The sequence below is a fragment of the Sabethes cyaneus genome, chromosome 3 (assembly GCF_943734655.1).
Source record: "Sabethes cyaneus chromosome 3, idSabCyanKW18_F2, whole genome shotgun sequence".
NCBI lineage: Eukaryota > Metazoa > Arthropoda > Insecta > Diptera > Culicidae > Sabethes > Sabethes cyaneus.
Genome location: NC_071355.1, coordinates 38,751,758 through 38,771,781, shown reverse-complemented (window position 1 = coordinate 38,771,781; position 20,024 = coordinate 38,751,758). Strand labels below are relative to the sequence as shown.

General features: G+C 37.6%; 1 protein-coding gene across 1 annotated transcript in view; it reads left to right on the top strand.

Annotated features, from left to right (window-relative positions):
- LOC128742239 (UDP-glucosyltransferase 2) overlaps positions 1-14,025 on the top strand; it is a 28,809-nt gene extending 14,784 nt beyond the window's left edge. Inside the window, exons 4-6 of the mRNA XM_053838530.1 lie at positions 12,995-13,656; positions 13,721-13,843; positions 13,899-14,025. Of these exons, the coding sequence (XP_053694505.1) occupies positions 12,995-13,656; positions 13,721-13,843; positions 13,899-14,025 (912 nt within the window). The remainder of the gene's footprint in view (positions 1-12,994; positions 13,657-13,720; positions 13,844-13,898) is intronic.
- The last annotated feature ends 5,999 nt before the right edge of the window (positions 14,026-20,024 follow it).

Below are 20,024 nucleotides of genomic sequence, written 5' to 3'. Positions count from 1 at the left end.
AACAAAATGACAATTGAAATCTGAAATCAAAGAAAAGAAAAAGCTTTTCGATTGAATCCCATTATTTAATATTTATTTGCAACAGATACGTAGTTCGCCTACGACGTGCAGGCTTCAACAGCGTCTTATTTCAAAGCGTATACGTATCTGTTGCGAATAAATATTAAATAGTGGGATTTAGTCGGTAAAAGTTTTTTCTTTTCTTTAATTTCAAATTTCGTATTCCACTAAGAGGCTTCAAAAATTTCAGACAATTGATTCAGAAAAGTGAGAAACATCTTTTCTTGAATTTCAATGCAAATTTAAAAATTGCAAATTGTCATCCCAAGTAACAATTTGAGTTTTATTACACTCATACATCATACATTCAAGACCAAAATTGGTCATGAAAACCACCATAAGAGTACAATCAAACTCACATTGCTGCTTGGGATCACATACACACACATAAATACATACATACATACATACATACATACATACATACATACATACATACATACATACATACATACATACATACATACATACATACATACATACATACATACATACATACATACATACATACATACATACATACATACATACATACATACATACACACATACATCACACACATTGAATACAATCAACATTTGTTTTGAATTCACACGTTTTAACGGTTTAATATACGGTGCTTAAGTGTTAAAGTTTAAATAACTTTTGAATGAACTGTCCGATTTTAAATAACTCGGTTTCGTTTGATAGATCTCAGTAGTAATTTTCAAATAATAATAAAATGTGTGATATTTTTCATTGAATTAATGCTTATATGTTACAAAAATATGTTTTAAATACTATTTTTTCACATTTCTTTATGTAACTTTCAAACTACAAGCCCAATCGTCATGAAATTTGGAAGTTAAGGGTTTGCAAGGCTCCTCTTTCATATGCAATCAATTTTGTTCAAATCAGTTAAGTGACCTATGAGATAATGAAGTCCCATATTTTTCATATTTTTATACATAACTTTTGAACTAAAAGTCCGATCAGTATGAAATTCAATAGCGACCAATGGGACACCTAGACCTTTCATTTGACACTAAGAACATTAAAATCGGTCCAGCCATCTCCGAGAAAAGTGAGTGAGATTAAAAGCGTCACATACACACACACACACACACATACACACACACACATACATACACACACACAGAAAATGCTCAGTTTTCGAAACTGAGTCGAATGGTATATGACATTCGGCCCGCAGGACCTTCTTTCCATTTCCGGTTTTCCAAGTGATTTCTATACCTTTATACTATATATTTATATAGTAGAAAGGCAAAACGCCCTTTTGAAAAGTTACTCTTGACGCCAAAAATCAAAATTAGTGGAAAATGAGTTCTTGCGTGGTACCCAACACATCAGGAAAATTTCATTCCTATAAAAAATAGTCGAGTCAAAAATGGTCTTTTTTCAGCGTTTTGAGCTGGAATTGCTCTCGCTCTTTTGTCAGCTCACTCATTTTCAAAAGACACTTCTTGCTTTTTTTATTCAGTTTGTTCAAAGAGACATTCTCTTTGTGATTCCTCTCTTCCGCTTATCACGACGACTTAAACTTGTATTCCAAATTCCAATGCAATGTTTCTTAATCAGAATCATTATATGCAAAATAGTCCGTTCAAATGCATTTGCATCGCCGTTATAAGCGGAAGAGAGGAGACGTGAAAAGAATCTCTCACTTACACATAAGCCCTTTTCCCATGTTGCTCGAGAAATGTTTAATTTTCTTTTAAATCGTCTTTCAATGCCTTTTACTAACACCTTTTTGAAAACAATAATCGAGACTTGTGATACGGAGTGTCATAAACTTTGATAATTTTGGCTCCATTTTGTAATTGTTTTGGTCAAAAATATTTTCGCATTTCATGTACCGCAAGCACGCCTAATTCAGCGTATTGGGACAGTTTTCGGACCACTGCACAGTGGTGCCGTTTCGAAAATACGCGATTTTTAGTATTTACGCAAAAAACGCTTAGTTTTAGAAGGTTAGTGTCTTTGAAGAAGTTTAGTAATAAAATATAGCGCATCTTTTTGCACTATTAGTATGATCGTGAATCCACCTATTAGGGTGACACAAACTTTTGTTTTTTTGATAGAGCCCAAAACATTTTTGTTTTGGAAAACTTGTAGAACTTGTGCGGTGATCTGGTGTGCTATGCGTGATGTATGAATTCGTACAGTTTTCAGATAGTAAAGTAACACTCAACATGTTGCGTTTAAAATTAAATTCCAACGAAACTAAAAGAGGTAGGCGTTTCATGTCAAAGAACGAATTGTACAACAGTACCAGAATTTCAAATTGGTAAATATAAGCGAACATCTTTATCACGAATTTTTAGACGAAAATTGATGAAAACGCCTTGAGAAACACTTGTTTCAAAGTTTTTTGCTTCTGAAAAGTTACTAAATTTTATGAAGTAGGAGGTTTAAGGAAAATTTTCATTGTTAAGTTTTCCCAGCTTTCAAATTAAAGCAGCAAAATTGAGCTAGCTAGCATGCTTTTTGTATTAGAGCTAATTTAAGGAGAACAGAACCGAAAACTAAATTAGTTTAATATCTCTATAACGATTGAGATTTGATCATGTACATAGAAGGATTTTTTTCGTCAAATGTGGTCTTCTATCTTCGCCTGAAATACTTGCACTTTGCTACCTAACACCCAGTCAGTCGACAATCATGGGTCACACACAATTGTGGGTCATTTTAGCTTTAACTGCTAATTTCCGTTTCAAAATCACTCAATGACTATTCAATTTATTAGTGCTACGTATAAAAACAATTTTATCAAGTAATTAGTATAACATTCACGCATTAATCGGCAGATAAAACTAAAATGACCCATGATTGTGGACTGACTGTATAAAGAAGTCCATAATAGAAAATGATTTTGGATTGAAAAAAAAACACCAAAAGAAATCCTTTAGACATAAAATGACATTTCTATGTTCGACAATGTTGTGTGAAGATTGTTTTTGATTAATTTAATATGAGAAATCAGCCTGCGGCTGGTTTACTTATAATTGATCACTGACGATTTATTGTTTAAAAGTAAGTAATATAATATTTGAAATTTTTTTCTGGGGGAGAATCGAAGCCAAACTTTTGAAGAAATTTTGTTGCATAGAGAAAAATTGACACAACAGTAACAGTACAAGTAAACAAAACATTTGTACAGTGTCCAATTGGCATCGTACAACGGTAACATTCATGTCATTATCAGGATCCCAACCCCAAAGTTCTAGAACTAAAGCTTCTGGAACGACTTCACCATCCCCTAAGTACGCGGTAGCTTCGCCTGCTGTGATGAGCTTCCAATTAAAAGAAAAATTGTCAACCCTACAACGTGTTTGACCTTAACCGCACGATAGACCATGTTTGTGGTCAACATACGTGTCCGTAGTCCGTGGCATGTCGGTGCGTAAAATCAGCGTCCTCAGCAGCCCTGAAGGTTGGATGCAAAGACCAAAGAGCAACTATCATGGTGCGAAAACACTGGGTGTAGGAAGGTCCACTTCGAGTACGACAGGTACACGATTACCGGACGGTTCTAGAGCATTGGAGAGCTCAGAAAGGTAAACCGGTCTTAAATATGCTTGAAGCCTGATTAGATTTCATAAATAAAATTAATTGCGATACGGTTTTTATAGCAACTTGCATGGTAATGATCCAAAAAATCTCTCGGATGCCTATCTCACATCATATTTCCCTACGCGACAAAAATGGTCGTTCTGTAAAGTGGTCAATTTTCTAGACCACGGCGTTCCACTATTTTCCAATCTCTACCCAAACCTGATGAGGCACACGTATCTATCTGCCTGCACAGTTCGGTGCTGTTTAATGTAGCAAATCTGTTTAGCCGAATGGCCGCTTCTGAGTCAAGCGGCTTTCGAACGCGACGAATGACGAGATAACGTAATCAATTTAGATCGTTCTAGTTGGTTGGTAGCTATGTGGCTTGCCCGTTCTCGGTCAAGCCAGCAGCTACCCCTGACCGAGCGAGCGCGAAAAATCGTTACGCATACCGCGTAACCTAAAATCAGTGACGACGTGGCGGAGACATATAATTGCCAACAGGTTGTAGGCACACATTTATTACAGCCCCATAAAAGTGGGCGACAGAAAATAATTAGTAATAATTGGCCGGTAAAAATAAGCAGTCGAAAAAAAATTCTGTAATAATGTCAGCATTATTGCAATTAAAAAGTAGACATCAAATTACGAAAACCAAAACAGGATAATTACCAGATGGTATATTATTTTGATCGAATTGATCTGAACGATGAAGACTATGTTTTGATAAAACATTTTTCATGTTTAGACTTGACCGCCTTTAGTTCAGAGTTGAATTATAATGTTGGTCTTGTTTTCTTTTAGGATTTTCAACGTTTCGACTCACGGAACATAGACTTTGCGGGATCCGTTCAATTACTGGAAGAACTTTCACGTTTCATGAGAACGACCCAGCCGTGCCACCTCCTCATATTGCTGCTCTTCCAGGCAGCGCCTTTTCTCCCGGAAGGGTTCACTGCAACTTCTTCTGTCTGTGTCTTTCCACGTGCTGACCTGTGGCATTACGCACCTTGGTCGCCCGCGTAGTGCTCTAACAAGCCAGTCGTCGTCTGTTCGAATTTCGCCTAGGCGGTGCTGCCAGATAGAGTCAGTAGGATTGTTGCGCTGGCCCCGTAACTGTTCTGTACTCTAATAGCCGGCTGTGAAGTCTGTCGATAGAGATGAGCCAAGTCTTATAAAGACATTTAAGCCCAAAGCTTGCTTGCTCAAATCCTATTCCAACAACAAAGTTCAATTTAATGTCCGATATAAATCCCATATTAAGTCCAATTTCAGAAATGTCTGCTTCACTAATGCCAAAAAAGATGAATCGGAAGAAGTTATGCCATTCAACACAAATATGATAGACGGCTGATGTTCATCTGGCGAAAAATTTATTCGAAAGCGACCTACAATGATTCATGGCAAGCCCTATTCAATGTCCCAGATTAAGTCCCATTTTTACTTCTATTGCAATTGCAACTTCAATAACAGCAAAACCTTGGTGCTACATTCCACTTAACTAATAGAATTCAGGACAATTGCGAGGCGAGTATTACAATCCTCACGACTAACTCTCACAGCCTCTCGTAGTTGAGATTCGAATCTACGACGATAGGCCTTTTATATCGCTGACCGGACGATAGCTATTTCATATCCAATTGCAAACCGAATTTAATTCCAGTTTCAAGTTCAATTTTTAAGTCCCATTTTAAGTCCGACTTGATCCCATTTGAAGTCCTGTTTCAACTCCCCTAAGGCTGTGAACCTAAAATTCAAAATTTGGCATAAAAATGAACTGGAAATTGAGCTTAAAGTTGGATATTAAATATGACTTGGAATTGGACAAAAAAAGGAACTTTACACCGCAGTTGTTATTAAAATTAGATTATATTAGAATTTGGGCTTGAAATTGGACTCCCAAGTAAGAATTGTAAATTTTATTCCGTTTCATGAAAGGTTTTCATGACCAATTTCAAAACTGCTTATAGAACTATGAACTCCACCAGAACCTCCTGATGACCGCCTTAAAACTGCCTTACGACCAAGGTGCCCACTTTTCAGAATGTTTTCACAACCTCTTAAAGAGGTTCTCAGCTTATAAGCTTAAAACCATAAAATCGATTATACTTTTCGCTGCTTGACAGCTACTGCAATAAATTAATGAAGCCTATCGCTACAAAGCTGTAAACCGTTGCAGCTTGCTCTGGTAAAAAGCTAAATCAGTCCGCCAGTTTTATTAACTTCAAAATAACTTCGTGGGCAGAAAAGTTTAAATTTTACTGTCAGATGTCAGCCGTCTCCGCTGGTTTGCAGCATATGCGCATTAAATTTTGTCGTGCATATCGACAAAATCAGGTGGATAAAATCAACGCTCCATCGAAATTTTGCAATTTTCGAAAACTGGTTGTTTAAAAAAAATAAACAGATTCAGTTAGTCAATCTCAATTTCCAGCAACATCATTTTAATTGCTTCCTGTGACAGGAAAACTGATTGATAATCACCTTTATTCTTGTTTACGGCCGTATCCTGCATGCGTACGAATAGTTTGCTTCGAACGAATTGGGAAGCACTATTCTCATATTCGAATAAACAAAAGGAAGGGGAGCTCGAACGTTCGAATTGATTCGGACGAAAACAAGAATACGAATCGTCTTAACTTTCGAACGAATATCATTCGAACGAAAACAAGAATAAGGGTGAATAACTTTCTTTCAGTAAAACAATTTGCTTTGAAGAATTTTTGTTTGCGAGCTAAGTCAAAATACTAGAATATAGCAATATGGCCTCGCATAAAAAAAATGATTTCGGTGTTGAACTCTAATATTCCTTATAATCAGCCTTATTCTTGTTTTCGCTCGAATGACATTCGTTCGAAAGTTAAGCCGATTCTTATTCTTGTTTTCGTTCGAATCAATTCGAACGTCCCTTCCTTTTGCTAATTCGAATATGAGAATATTGCTTCCCGATTCGTTCGAAACAAACTATTCGTACGAATGCAGGATACGGTCGTACACAAGAATAAAGGTGAATAGCAGCAATAAATTTGAGTCATGTTACCGTTTTAATGGCGCTATAAAACTAACAGATTAATTGCAGTTTGCCAAGCAACCGTAATAAGATCAATTTTAAATGGTGCATCATATTGTATTGCTACGCCCCACTTATAGAAAGTTTACAAGAGATGTTTCGCAGCCAACCAGTTTTTCGTCAACTTTATTCTTGTTTACGGCCGTATCCTGCATTCGTTCGAATAGTTTGCTTCGAACGAATCGGGAAGCACTATTCTCATAATCGAATGTACAAAAGGAAGGGGAGCTCGAACGTTCGAATTGATTCGAACGAAAACAATAATACGGATCGGCTTAACTTTCGAACGAATATCATTCGAACGAAAACAAGAATAACGGGTGAATAACGGGTGGCAACTAAAATTTTGGAATTTTTTTCTCAAGTTGTCAGAAAAAGACAAAGATACATGAAGAAGATCTGATTTACCGAAATTAAAGATACATTCGAGAGGCGAACCAGCCGCAGGCTGAAAACCTCTCTAATATAGAATTAAAAAAAAAAAAAAGATACATTCACCTTTATTCTTGTTTACGGCCGTATCCTACATTCGTACGAATAGTTTATTTCGAACGAATCGGGAAGCAATATTCTCATATTCGAATGAGCAAAAGGAAGAGGCGTTCGAACGTACGTACGAACGAATTAATTCGAACGAAAACAAGAATACCAATCGGCTTAATTTTCGAACGAATGTCATTCGAACGAAAACAAGAATAAGGCTGATTATCCTTGTTTAAAAAAAATTAGTGTACATTTAAAAACGGTCCGTAATCAGCTGTTCGGCGAAGCTTCCGTTTGACCTCGAAACAGGAGCGTTGTACGGCTGGCATGTCAAATTTGCGAATGCATCTCTTGATTCTACCAATCAGCTGTTTGCAATACGTGGCACTCCAGTTATTTTTGTTCACCAAGGAACTCAAAATCCCGAAGAAATCTTCGATTGGGCGTACTGGGCGATTTTTTAGTCGTGGTTTTTGGGTAAAAATGGGATCGAATGGGTATTCAGGAACGTTATTTTTTTTTGCGTAATGCGATGATGCTGTATCCGGCCAAAACACGTATTGTCCATCTTCATGATGTTTTTGTAGAAACGAGATCCAAATTTTCTTCCAACATTCATCTGGTGCATCTTAATTGATAGCCAAACCAAAGGGCTTGTTGTTGAAAAAACGAAAAAGAGAACGTTGTTTTTCTTCGTCCATAATTTTGACTGGTCTTCCACTACCTTGCTTGCGAATAGTTGTTCGGCATCTTAGGATATGGTAAACAGTCGAAGGGGCCACATATTTGCCTTTTAAATGTTATACCGTATACTTTTTGCCGAGATTTCTGTTGCAGTTCGTAGAAGTGTACATCGCGCTCCAAAAATACTTCTTGTTTCGACGTCATTTTTAGCAAAACTGGGCCAACATAAACAAAACAAAAAATGTTAGCAAAAATAGGAAAGAGAGAGAGGTAACACATACATACTCTCATTTCTCTCTGAGCTCGTTTGTTGTTGAGCATAAGAGCCGCGAAAAAAATCCAAAATTTTAGTTGCCACCCGTTATATGCAACCACAATAAATTTGCTTTATTAACAGTTTTATTATGATTTTATAGCTGGCTATAAGTGTGTTTTGACTCGTATCCTATTGATATTGCGTAATACTATAATAAAACCAGTAATAATGATTAATACCACAATAAAACCTTTGTAAAATTCAAGTAAAACCAAGTGGCTGAACATTGAATACCTCAATTAGACTTCAAATTGTGCTTGAAATATATACTTTGGGCTTTAAATTCCACTTGAAGCTATACTTGAAATTGGGCTTGAAACTGCACTTGAAATTAGACTTGAAATGTAATACGAAATTGGACAGCAAAACTATGTCGAAATTGGAATTAAATTCATATTTGATTTTGATATGAAATCGGACTGAAAAAGGGACACTATAGTGGACGTACTTTTATCCAAAAACTGGACCAAATTTGATAAAACTGTGGTTCAAAATTTGGTTCAGACTCTGATGGAAGTTCATCTGATAATCTGAGTTCAGATCAAAATCTAATCGAAAATGTGGCCCTGAATCTGATTTATAATCTGATGCAATTTGAGAATCTGGTCAAAATCTGATAAAAAATTTGATCCAGGCCCAAAATTTCATTTTGGCCCAGAATGTGGTTCAAAATATGGTCCCACATCTGATCCAAAATCTGATAAAAAATGTGGTCTAAAATATTATCTAAAACCTGGTCCAAGTTAGAAAAAAATGTGGTCTAAAATCTGGTTTAGAATCTTATGGAGGTAGGTCCTATGTCTGGTTCAGGTCCAGCATCTAAAATACGACCAAAATCTAACCAAAAATGTAATCTACAATCTGGTTCAGAATTTAGTTAAATTCGGTTCCAAAATTTGTTACAAAATCTAAAACGAAATTTGATAAAAAATGTGGTCCGCGATTTAGTCCCGATCCAAGTCTATAAACATGGTCCAAAAGCATTTAAAATGGTTAAAATGTAATGCAGGGCAGAGCGTTCACAGTCCAGTACAGATACAGAATCTGGTCCAAAGTTTGATAAAAAATATGGTCCAAAGTATCGACAATCTGGTACCAATCTAATAAAAATGTGGTCCAAATTCTTGTCTGGAATCTGATGCAGCTTCAAGATCTGATTCAGATCCAGAATGTGGTCGAAGTTCAGAATCTGATCAAAAATGGGGTCCAAAATGTGATAAAAATGTGGCTAAAAGTCTTATCCAAGAGCTGGTCCAACACTGATAAAAATGTGGTCCAAAATATGATGCAGGTCCAGATTAGGTTTGGAATCTGGGTCCAAAATTTAATTCAAAATCTGATCAAAAATGTGATTCAAAATTTGGTCCAGAATGTAGTCCACATTTGTTCCGAAAACTGAAACAAAAATTGATAAAAAATGTGGTCCAAAATATAGTCCAGGTCCGGAATGTTTTTCAAAACCTGATCAATAATCTGATTGGATCTGGTGGAAAAAACTGTGTGGCCCAAAATCTGCTTTAGGTCCGAATCCGAATCCAAAAGGTTTAAAACAAAATCTAGTCCGAAATGTGGGGATCAAAATATAGTCCAGAATCTAGTCTAAATCTGTTCCTAAATACAGTCATCCCAGTATTATGGGCCAGTTAAGCATGATGATGCTATAAAATTATTGGTAGAAACACAGATTTAAATAATTTACAGTTTATTTTTAACTTAATTGGTTATAAATATTTCATAAATTGATGTCCTGTAGGCAATCTTGTTCCAAAACCCCATACTTTTTTGCAGAACAACAAAATGTAAGCATAATCTATTCCCAGTATTATGGGCCACTTTTAAACCTGGTCAGAATTATGGGTCAATGTTCCCAGTATTATGGGTCAGTGAAACAAAATTGGTTTTATTTCGAAAAAAACGCGCGCGCTCGTGTGTGTGTGTGTGTGTGTGTGTGTGTGTGTGTGTGTGTGTGTGTGTGTGTGTGTGTGTGTGTGTGTGTGTGTGTGTGTGTGTGTGTGTGTGTGTGTGTGTGTGTGTGTGTGTGTGTGTGTGTGTGTGTGTGTATGTGTGTGTGTGTATGTGTGTGTGTGTGTGTGTGATTCTCGCGATTTAGGGATCTTGATGTATCTTGTACTGAACTCAGCAACTGTCTGAGTGAGGTAAGGTTAGATTCAATTTTAGCTTCTTTTTCAGGAAGCTCATCAAACTGATTCAATCTATGATGGATGGTACTAAATTCTGTGTTCAGATTTCGAATGGACTGTCCAAGTTCATTCGAATCACACAGAGGGCTTCATCAATGTGATGGTCTCTATGGCAAACCAAATATACAAAAAGCGACAAGCTAAACGGACACGATAGGCAGGACAAGTTGCAAGAATACCGAACAACTATTCTGTAAAGATGGTATTTCCTTTAAAACCGGTAGGAATAAGATGACCAGGGGCGCAGTAAGCAAGATAGTCAGACTAGGTGGAGCGAGATGTGGCGGAGAGTACACGGTGTCCGAAGAATTGGAGAGCGTTGGCCCGCAACCGAATGCATTGGAGATTCGTTCATCAGGTTTTGTCTTAGGACGGCTAGCCAACTAACAATAAGTAAAGTAAGTAAGTTCAGGAAGAGGAAAAGTATTTGGTCCTAGCGTATTAGTTTTGGATAGATTCCAAAATTAACGCGGAACTGTACTGTACGGTAGATTGTGATCCCTTGCAACTTCCTGAACTTTGTCAGTTTGTCTTGCTAGATCAAGAGTGTGATGCAATATATCAGGATCACAGTGCTTCGATTTCTGTATATTGATTTTCCTTGCACGTTTTTTCGTTTTACTGAAAACAAATTACAATTTTAGTCAAAAACAGCGAGTACTGTTGATTTATATGCTTGACCCATAATACTGGGAAAAGTTAATTTTGCTCCCAGTATTATGGGCCATTGTTTAACTTCGTATATTAAAGCGGAAAATGAATTTTTCTAGGTGGTTTCACCATCATTCAATGAATACATACCCATTCCCTCGATTTCCATCCATTTTGCGCCCAGACATAAAAATGTACGCCGCTATTCAGCTTATAATTCACTACTGACTTTTTATAACAACCGCAAAAATAACAACAAATCGACGGTCGATTGGAGCCTACTGACAATTTTCGGAAAACTAGGAAAATTAGCGCATTGGAACTAAATGTATTGCTGTCAAGCATGCAGCGGAATGTTGCTTCTGTCTATTAAACTCATACTCGATGGTTAAATATTAGTTTTCTATGTATAAAACTAACGTAAAGTATAGACTGGCCCATAATACTGGGTGGCCCGTAATACTGGGGTGACTGTATGTTACAAAATTTAAAATAATATCTGAAAAAACTGTGGTCCAGAAATTAGTTCAGGTTCAGAATCTGGTTGGGGGCTTAAATCCTTAGCAAAAAAAAAAAAACTTGGAAGGAGCACTGATTTAAGAGACGAAGGAGTGTTAAATCGGGTCTTCGCCATGGGCGCCACAATGTCACGCTTCGGCACTGAATTTACTTCACGAAAACATACTAGGCTATTGAAGATATGACTCCGGAATTCCCTTCCTGCTTCCACACCTTGAGGAATTGTTTTGTTATACATTAATTTTGTATAGAAGGTGGGGCACATGCCCCACACGCCAGAGGGTTTAACCCGCTTAACCCTCTAACGTTTACGTTATTTTCATATGATTTGGATTACTTTTCTTTTAGGAGACAGAATCTCCTCGTTCCAATAAAATGAATTCTTCACGATGATTTAAGTTAGGCCAATTTGATATTTGTGCTTGGGTAGTGCGCCAGAAAAAGTGAGAAAATTTCCTCGTCCCAACAGGTCGAAGATTTTTTACGTACGGCAAATAAACCTAGACTAATTTGATGCAAGTGTGTCAGAAAAAGCGACAAAGTTTCCCTGTTCCAACTGGCCGAAGGTTCTTTGCGATGATTAAACCTAGACGAATTTGATGTCTGTGTTCGAATGAACAACTAAAATCGATTAAATCGATTATCAATAAAGAAAAAGATTGTTTCCATTAGTTCTGTTCCTGTATTATTCTCTTATTTATTATAATTTATTTTAATTTTTTGAAATGTAGTCATAAATTGCCATTAAGAACGTTAATTAATAGCAACAATATGCAGGCACGGAAACATTTTAAAACCATCTGCTATGTAGGCACTGACATGTTCCGAGTCAATCCTTCCTACTGAGTACCAAGCTACGTTGCCAGCTAATCGACAATCATTTAACTAATGTCACCCAGTCACTGACGACCATCAGATCAGTTGACCTAGCGCCCAAGCAACTGCGGCATGTTATCTCAAAATCAGCACTGTTCCGTCCTGAAACCACCTACACCTCACTGATGCCTCCCTCTCTCTCTCTCTGCCTATGTTTCTTACATCCATCATCCACGCACGTTTACGATGACCGCATCTGAAAAATTGTGCATCCAATGCACGGTCACACGGCTAAGGCTGGCGACGTACGTAATTAGCGAGACCGGGGTGGAAAATTCGCATGTTTGCCTTAACGACCATACTTTGCATGGCCGCCCGCTGAAAATGACCGACTGCTTCACCTTACGTATGTGTTTTACTCTCCGCGCGTTGATGGCCGGTTCAACTTGAACCACTTGTTTGTCGATAGACGGTGAATTTATTATTGCAAAAATGCGTCGCTTTTGGTCATGTTTCGCACTGAATACTCCAAACTAAGGGACAAGGATTTCGCACCGTACACTTCGAACTTGTTTGATGTTGATTGATAATCCAGACCAGCAAAAGGTTAATCGATGCTTTTTTATTTGTTTTCCGCAGTCTAGTCTTGCCGTACTGCAGGCGGTTGTTCGACGACATCTCGGAACGGACGTTCCGAACGTTTGGGACCTCTCGCGGAATGTGAGCTTCATCCTACAAAATGGACACGCCACAGTTACCTATCCTCGTCCGAACCTGCCGAACATCGCCGAAATTGCTTGCATTCACTGTAAACCTGCTGGACCGCTGCCGAAAGATTTGGAAGATTTCATCTCCGGGTCTGGTGAATCGGGCTTTATCTACGTTTCGATGGGATCCTCCGTCAAAGCAGCTAACATGCCGGACCAACTGCGTCAGCTGCTAATACAGACCTTCGCTCGGCTTCCGTATCGAGTGTTATGGAAGTACGAAGCTAGCGCGTCGATCAAGGATCTTCCGTCGAACGTCAGACTCGGTCGGTGGCTACCGCAGCAAGACATCCTCGGCCATCGAAAACTGCGAGCTTTCGTGACGCACGGTGGTCTGCTCAGCATGTTCGAAACCGTCTTCCATGGCGTTCCGGTGGTCACGATGCCCGTGTTCTGCGATCACGATTCGAACGCAGCCAAAGCGGAAGCCGACGGTTACGCCCTGCAGCTAGATCTGACAACGCTGACCAGCGAACAGCTGGTCCGAGCCATCCATCGGGTGATACACGATCCCAAATATAGGAACGATGCCAAGTAAGTTGCTGTTCTTTGTGACGTTGTTTTGAACGATTATTTTTTTTTCTGAATTTATTTTTAGACGCCGTCAGATGTTACTGAAGGATCAAAGGACAACCCCGCTGGAGACGGCCATCTACTGGACGGAGTACGTGCTGCGGCACAATGGAGCCTACCACCTGCAAACGCCCGCGAGGAATATGACGTAAGTTAAATCCTTTCCTCGCATAAACAAACAATTATAGGATTTTCCTTTACAGTTTCTTCTCCTACTACTGCTTGGACGTGATTTGTTTCTTCCTGGCGGCGGGCTACCTGTTGCGTCAGGTTATCCGGCGGGTGCTGAAACCGCAAATCTTCCAACTAACCAAGGAAAAGATACACTAAGCGCACTCTTCACAGAATACAAACGCAGCTACCGCTAATAGATGATAGTCAAGCTTACGAGTCAAGAAGTCCCAATCCAAACGTCCGAAACATCACACCAAAAGCAACCTTAAATGTTAGTGAGTGAGAATGCGTGTGTGTATTAGCAGTCAGTCAGGATACCGAGCAAACGGTCAATGCCAAATTCTCCTTTTTTAATCACATGCAAAAACTATTAAAATTACGAAACTGGATTGCAAGGCTAGTTTCGTAGGACACTGTAACATGTTGGCTACAGTACAAGCGATAGGATAGGTTGAGCGTGATGCACATTTTAGATAGTACACAGTAGGACAACTTCCAACCTTGCGTCTCCATCGAACAAAGAAAAAACACATTTCGTACGCTGAATAATTTACCATTACTGTGAGACAAATATTCCAGGCAGCTCTGCTGTGACTAAAAGATTGTTCCACCAAACCAACAAAGGGTAGAACACTTCAACCGAAAAGAATCGGAAAGCTATGCGAACGGGTCACGTAAAACCAACAGCATCCAGCTTGCAACAAATTGAATCATGTGTGTACTGTACTGACCGAGGAAGCTACTGTAGATAGGTACGTACCGAACCAACCGACCGACGGACGAACGGACGAAACCATGGCACACCGACCGACCGCAGCAAGGAAAACAATTTTTCGGCCACACTGCTGGAACAGGAGTGAATTAGAAACTTTACAATCGACATACCACCCTCCTGGGGGTGTGGTCCTACCGGATGACAAAGTGATTTTCCATGCTAGGAATATAGAGAGCATGGCAAATAGAAGACATTTTCGTTGATTTTTTATTCCACTCTTCAGTTCAGCTGGGGTTGACAAAAAAAAAACAATTCTTTTACTATCGAATTTGCTCAAACTTATCAAAGACACAGCAGGAAATGAGTGCCTGCTGACCTTAAAACGATTCAGTCCACCAGAAATTGTGATACGAAAAAAATACATGGTTTCATCACATGCAATCTAGTTCGAGTATAATATGTTTTTAATCCAGTGTAGTAGTTGGTAAGGCTAGAAAGTGTGGGTTTTTTTGGTTCTTAGTCTATTTTTTCATAGAGAACGGGTAGTCCCTAAGAAGTCGTAAAATCGCTAATTTATTTGACCCAGTCAGATTAGTAAGTTTGCTGTATATGTCCTATAGAGCAGTAGAATCATTGTACAACTAGTTCAGACCGGTGTTTTAACAATGTTTTGAGCTAGTGTAGGTTTTCGAGTGTGTACATACGATAATCGGTATGCTTTAGTGTAGTGAACATGAAACTGTAAATATTAGGTAAATAAAATTAATGAATGGAAAGTTACACACTGTTTATTTTTCTACTCCATGCGGATTCAGTCAATATCAACGAAAATGAATGCACCGAAAATGTTTCAATTGGAGCCAACAACACGAGCAATACAAGCACATACAGCGAAACACAAATTGATTAAACATCCGTATTCTCATATTGTATAGCGTAAGGCATTTTTTAGTTTCCCGATCTAGTCCATTCCTTTCCTGCAACTTCTGTCCGTTTCGTTTCTGAAAGCAATGCAAACTGACCTGACCTGTTGCGTCATGATGCAGATGTTCTGCACAGGAAATCAGCCGGTTTTAACGGGTACGAAAGTTTCAAGAGGGATGCTGTATCTAACGTTTCCGTCCGTAGAAATGTACCGGTAAAATTGTGCTTTCCAAAATTGCTTCACTTTAAAGGAATTACGGCTAGGCACTAGGACTAGAGAAAGACGATCAACCAAACCACGATAAATTGTTTTAAGTAAGCAAGTAATTTGACTTACGTTCGTTGGTCGCGGTTTACTTCGATCTGATTGCACCGATATCACGCGTCCTTTCCTTAGTCAAGAAACATGAAACTAAAATCGAAAAGTATTCAGACCTAATTCATCAATTAGGCTTGGAATTGGAATTAATTTTGGATTCGAAATCAAAGTTGAAATTGGATTTAAATTTTTGCTCTAAATTGAATTTAAAATTGAAATTGAGATTAGAAGTAAAACGGATTCGAATTGAACTTGAGATTAAACTTGAAATTACATTTGAAATCAGTTTTAGAATTGGAATTCAAATAATTGCACACGAAATTAAACTTCAAATCAGTGTTGAACTGAGTGTTGACGCAGTTTTACTTAACGGTCGCTTCTGAACGTTCACAGCCACATACAAAATTGGTTTTGAATTGAAAATATAAAAAATCTGTTTCGAACAGATTTTTTGTCATTTTGATATTAATATCACAACATTCTGACCATGCGTTCAAAAGTTATCTTCTCTCATAAACAATAATTAGGGAAAATTTCGAAAAAAAGTTGTGACGTGAATATTCTCTTTTTTACTTTTAAAGATAAAGTACATCTATTACAAAATGATTGACATCAGAATGTTTCTATTGGTAGTTTACATTCTGTAATATAGGGTAGATGATCCATTAGTTGCGCTAATAAAGGTATTTGTCACAAGGCAAGACAATTGCTTTCGTTGTACGAGAAGCTTTATAAAGAAAAAATGAATTTTCCGATTCAATTATATTGTACCAACAGTTGCGCTAATGTTTCCTTAATTAAGTTTGATTCCTTTAATTGTGGTATTCCATATACATTGCTAGGTTGCTAAGTGAAAAAACATCGTAGCAAAACAATAGATGAGCGCCTATATTTGTGCGCTCCAACTGCGCGTTGGATTTTGGAAAATTGGCATTTTAAATGGTGTATTCTAACTACCAATACTTCTAAAAACCTGTTTTATATAATGAATATAATTGTTTTATCTAAAATGCAACGGTGACAAAAATATGCATTAATAATTAATAGTAGCGCAACTATTGGTACTACCACAACTATTGGATCGAGTACCTGGATTGAAAAAATATCTGAGTAAAGCGTTAGACGTAAAAAACAAAAAAGGGAAATTGACTATTTCTTACTTAGCGCTCCTCCAGATAATTATTTTTGCACGAAAATCAAAAATTGAACTGCTTTTCAATCTACCTTAATTAAAAATAGTCATTGGCTTAATACCATCATTTTTACAAGGTTTCTCGTTAGAAGGTTAAAATTCGGTTTGACATACATATTACGTCTTACTCTCCCACACGTTTTACCTACTTTCGGTTCCTTTTTAAACCGTTTTCAGTTCCGTTTTCCACATCTTCTGACATTTTTCTTCGTTTCCTGTTCCATTATTGTATTTTCAGTACTGTTTATCCTCTCATTTTTCATCATTTTTTGTAACTTTCTTCCATTTTTCTCTTTTCCGTTTCCAGTTTTAAACTTTTTCTAATTCTTTATCACATTTCCTTCTCATTTTCGTCTTAATCTGATCTGTTTGTCCTCTTTACATTCCCCGTTTTTTCTTGTTTTCTGTAACGTTTATTCGGTTTTGGCTTTTTTCACTTTGTTCTGTGATTTTCCTTTTATATTTCCCCTTTCTTAGTCTTTTTCTTTTTAGTTTTACCTTATTTTTTGACCGTTTTTTCTGTTTTTCTTTTCTTCATTTTCTGTCCCATTCACTCAGCCCATTCTAATTTCCTACACCCATTTTGTGCCATTTTTCTCCTTTTATATCGTGTTTGACCTGTTTTTCTCATTTTCCTCGTTTCTCCTATCGGTTTTCTTTTCTCTTCCTTGTTGTTTTTCTTAGCCCTTTCGGTTTCTCTTGTTTTATGTTCCGTTTTTCTTTTTTCTCTTTCGTTTTCCCACATTTTCTGTCACCTTTCTTCTTTTTCTGTCCCATCTTCCCTCTCTTTGCCACGTTTCCCCTCATTTTCTCGCTCATTTCTCCTTTGTTGTTGCCGTTACTAACTCTTTCTCTTCCTCTTCCTCTTCCTGATCCCGTTTTCGCTCTTCACAGTCCAGTTTTACCTCTTTTTTCTTTCGTTTTACCGCATTTATTCATCTTTTACAGTATCGCTTCATCTTTATTCATTTCTTACAGTGTCGTTTTTCGTTTTCTGTCCCGTTAACTCCTTTTCTATTTTTTGTTTACGTTTGTTCCCTTCTACCTCATATTATGCCGTTCTTTTCCTACTTTTCTGTCACTGTTTTTGCTTTTATCTCGTTTTCATTTTCTTCTCCCCATTGTCCTCTTTTTCTGTTTCTGTTCCGGTTCATTTTGTTTTTTCTACTTTTCTGTCCAGTTGTACTAGTTGTACTAGTTTTCTTTATCTTTTTTCCATCTTTTCTCTCATGTTTCTTCTTTTCTCTACTGTGCTCCCTCATTTTCAATCCCGCCTCTTCCTTTTTTGCCTCGTTTTTCCTTTTTTCTGCCGACTTTTTGTTTTCCACTTTATTCCCCTTTTGCGTTCCGTTTTCCCTCCCATTGTGTCACAATTTTTCTTTCGATTTTATCTTTTTCACGCCGATTTTTCTTTTCTTCTCTCGCATTTTTTCTCTTTTCCTATCCAGTTTGTCCAGTTTTACTGAAGTCCAGTGGTCTGAAGTCAGAACTTGGATCTAAGCGCGTTGATTTTTTGCAGGGAAAAATATACTTGCTTGAATCGAGGAATTATTGATCGTCCATGTTTCAAACCAGATGGTGAAAATATTTAGGTATTAAAAGTGCAATTCTTATTTTTGAACCATTTTCAACCAATTAAGTGCAAAAGTTCCAATATTTGAAGACCTCGTGTCAGTAGAGGCCCCGTTTCAGCGAGAATTATTCTCATGGTAAACGACTCTTTTGGTAGGAACCGGAAGCATTTGACATAACTTTGTTTACATGTTTATGCAGAACAACTGGTGCAAATTTTGTTAAATTACAGTAATGTTCCGATTTTGTCTACCCCCGATTTTGTCTACCCCCGATTTTATCAGCTTTTTATCCCGATTTTGTCAGCCTATAAATTTTGTGTAACTTTTGTGCCTTTAAACATGATTTATAAAAATTTTCAGTCAGCATGAAACTGTGCTGCTTCACTAGAGAGAATTTTTGAATAAAATGATGCCTTTTTTGCGAGTAATTCGGGTCAAAATTAGGGTATTTTAATATTGAAAGTTCTACAGTTTCTAAACAAGCAAAGATAGAGGTATACTATATTCAGCAATGTTATGTATTTTTACAATTTGTACAACTTTGGAAAACAGGAAAAAGTCATATAACCATTACAAAAACAGCTAGAATAGAAAAAACTTATCTAAACGATTTTTCAAATATGAGAAATAGGAACACGAGGTTGATCTATCCCATAGGAACGGAGCCTTCAACCCGAAGATCCGCGTTGAGAATCGCGACTAACACGCTAACGGACGAACAACGTCACGTCTCACGTGCAGTGCCTTGTAAGTCGCAAGTGCCTGTACAGTTTCGACGTCCCGTGAGTAAAACGAGTTAAATTAAAACTTTGTGTCAATAAACACTCCAACCCACCAGATGGTGGAGTTTGAAGATTAGTCGCGCGCTTATTAAGGGGGTTGCGCAGTCTCCTTCTATCCAGCGCCTCTATGGTTCAAAGGTGCATTAGCACCAGCGAGCCACAAGATATTGTGGGTTCGAATCCGATTATAATCTCAGATTATAGCTTGGTTCGACCCATGCACTTTTTCCAGCATTGGACAAAAGGTAGAAGTCACAACGACTACTTGTTAAGCGTACCTACTAATAGCCCCCTTCCCACATTTCCGCTCTTTCTCCTTCACTCTAGAATCTCAGTACTTTCTTCTACTGTCCCTTCTCCGCAAAATTTCTTGTAATAATATGCTTTAAAACTTTACGGAACATATCAATGTGTTATATTGAAACTGACGAAAAATATTTTTTTTTGTTTCACTTTCAGGGGGAAATAAATTAATAAAAAATTTGAATTCCGCTGGACGATACATCTTTAAATTTTAAAAAACTCTTCCAAAGGTTCTATAAACCTAAAACCAAGTTTTCTCGCTCAAAACTCTAATGCGCACCAAAAAAGGTTCTGGACCAGTGTGCTGTGCCGGGTTGATTAGATTGAATTGAGCTTTCAGTTGATC